Consider the following 2,930-nt stretch of genomic DNA (forward strand, 5'->3'; position numbering starts at 1 on the left):
TTATAAAATTATACAATTTATTTAAGATGTATGAACACAAAGATTCAAGTTAGATGAAGTTTGTAACCTACATTATCAAAGTTTGTTTCCAACAAAAAAGGAACAATTTACTGAACGTTGAACCTTTTATAGTAATTTATTTAAGATACGTACATAAAACAGTTAAATAAAGTATTGAAACATAAATTCTCAAACTTGTTTCCAATAAAGAGAGAACAATTCATTGAATATAACTAGTATTTTTTAAATTTAGGTGTGAAGACATTTGAATATTCAAAACATAGTATTAAAAAATATTTTAGTAACGGTCCCCTTGGACAAGGAAAATATGTTCTTTGTCTACTTTTCTAATCCTATATAAAGGGTATGTGCATGGCATAAAGCATCCAACCACATACAATACTCACTATAGAAAAACATAGTGAAGAGCTTGAAAAAATGAAGCAAGAAACCGTTGTTGTGATAGTTGGAGCAGGACCTGCTGGCATTGCAACATCAGCATGTCTCAATCATCTTTCAATCCCAAACATTGTTCTTGAAAGGGAAGATTGTTATGCATCTTTATGGCAAAAGAAGGCTTATGACCGTTTAAAGCTTCACTTAGCCAAAAATTTTTGTGAACTCCCTCATATGCCATTTCCTTTGTCCACACCCACATTTGTACCAAAAAATATGTTTGTCAAATACTTGAAAAACTATGTTTATCATTTTAATGTAGACCCATTGTACCAACGTAGTGTCGAGAGTGCATGGTATGATAACAGTGCACGAAAATGGGTGGTTACTGCCAAGAATAGCATTTCGGGTTTGGTCGAGGAGTACGTAAGTGAGTATCTTGTGGTGGCAACCGGTGAAAATAGTGAAGGCTTTATTCCTAATGTTTATGGTTTAGATACCTTCAAAGGGTTGGTCATCCACTCCATTGAGTATGAAAATGGAAAGAAATTTGGAGACAAGGATGTGCTTGTTGTTGGTGCTGGAAATTCTGGCATGGAAATTGCATACGATTTGTGCAATTGGGGTGCACAAACATCGGTCGTTGTTCGTAGCCCGGTAAACAATAAGCATTCCCCCATATGTTGTTTGAATTTGAAAAAGTGGTATATTAGATTTCGAAAATTGTATTTGGTATATTTTAACATTCTGATTTTTTGTTGTTGTGGCAGACACATGTGCTTACCAAGGAGTTGGTGCAACTCGGAATGCATTTATTAAAATATATTCCGTGCACTTTTGTGGATAAGATGGTTTTAATGTTGAGTAAGTTGTTGTATGGAGATCTTGGTAGGTATGGAATACAAATGCCACTTAAAGGACCATTCTTGCTTAAAAAAGAAACCGGGAGATCACCTGTTATTGATGTTGGGACAATTTCAAAGATTAGAACAGGAGACATTGAGGTAAACATTGTTATAATGTTTAGATATCAAATGAATTTTCAAGAACAATTAATGATTACATAATTTTCTTTGTGTCTCTTAAGGTTATGCCGGCTATTAAAGATATACAAGGTGATAGAATTAAATTTACAAATGATCAAGAGAGACACTTTGATGCCATTGTCTTTGCTACTGGTTTTAAAAGCACCGTGCGAAAATGGCTCAAGGTAATTGAAGTTGCTACATTTTGTCTCCTAGATTAACATCTTGTGTTCTTTAATTATATGTTTTTTTGTGTATTTCTTTAATCTAGGATGATGGAGGTTTGTTTAACGAGAAAGGAATGCCAAAATACAAAAGCCCTAATCATTGGAAAGGAGAAAATGGTCTCTATTGTGTTGGATTTGCTAGTGCTGGATTATTTGGCATCTCAAATGATGCCAAGAATATCGCTAATGATATTTCCCGAATTGTTGATGGGAACTAAGCTTGTGTTAAAAAAAACGTAACAGTTTAGTGACTTTAGTTATGTTCAAAATGCTTGTTTCCTTTTAGTTATGCATCAATATCATTAAATGTTTTTCTTTTTATACTTTTATTGATAGTAAGGTTTTTCCATATTTACATACAAGAATATGATCTATTCATTCGAATATTGTATTTTGATTTTTTTTTTATGAAACTGAATGATGAATTAAATTTACTAATTAAGTAAACATTACCAATATCATGTTTATGTATTATATGCATTTTATAGTGAAAATTGTTTGTTTGCATTACACAATAAAATAAGTAGGTGTACCTAATAATCATATCATAAACTTACAATTTTTTGCTCAGAGAAATCAATACCCAACCCGTGTCTAAAGTGCTTAACAACGCTCATCACAATCATCAATTGCTTAGAAAACTTCTTAATTATTTTCACATTGTGAGCCAAATAAGTAATGAATAATTTTCATGATATACATCAAAGAATTTGCTCCATATTTGCATAAAAATATGCAAAAATATCATTATCACTATGAATCAAATATAAAAGAAAATTCATAAAAAACTTGTTTAGGTATGGTTTAATTTAAAAATATCATTATCATTATAAATTACGAATTACAGATATATTTGAAGTGAGGGTGGATGTCATACCCCAACCGATGGCGGAATCATCGGGGCGAGACACTAGGCGAATCAGATTACTCAAGAGAATCCATAACAACTATATTGCGATAATATTCATTACATTCGTTATCCCATACTAACAAATAATACAATCACAAAAGTCATCACAGATTTCTTGTCCTCTCGAACAATTCAAATCCGACAACCTAGATTTTTGGTGAGTTTCTAGACTTCCTAGCTTGATTTGATGTAGACTTCAACTAAACCTGCAACATACGTTAAAATATTGTCAATACAAAAGTATTGGCGAGTATACAGGTTTGATATGTAATAGTATAATAGATTAAAAGTGTTGCGAATTCCCACATGCATAAACGTAATACACGACATATATACTCACAAAACTGATACTACCAGCTAAGTCCTCGATGC

General features: G+C 32.1%; 1 protein-coding gene across 1 annotated transcript; it reads left to right on the forward strand.

Moving 5' to 3' along the window:
* Positions 1 to 438: 438 nt before the first annotated feature.
* LOC110943470 (probable indole-3-pyruvate monooxygenase YUCCA10) lies at positions 439 to 1,866 on the forward strand. Its single transcript, XM_022185219.1, has 4 exons — positions 439 to 1,053; positions 1,167 to 1,400; positions 1,484 to 1,606; positions 1,693 to 1,866. The coding sequence occupies exons 1-4, from the start codon at positions 439 to 441 to the stop codon at positions 1,864 to 1,866; spliced, it is 1,146 nt and encodes a 381-aa protein (XP_022040911.1).
* The last annotated feature ends 1,064 nt before the right edge of the window (positions 1,867 to 2,930 follow it).

The sequence above is a fragment of the Helianthus annuus genome, chromosome 5 (genome assembly GCF_002127325.2).
Source record: "Helianthus annuus cultivar XRQ/B chromosome 5, HanXRQr2.0-SUNRISE, whole genome shotgun sequence".
In the NCBI taxonomy this organism is placed as follows: Eukaryota; Viridiplantae; Streptophyta; class Magnoliopsida; order Asterales; family Asteraceae; genus Helianthus; species Helianthus annuus.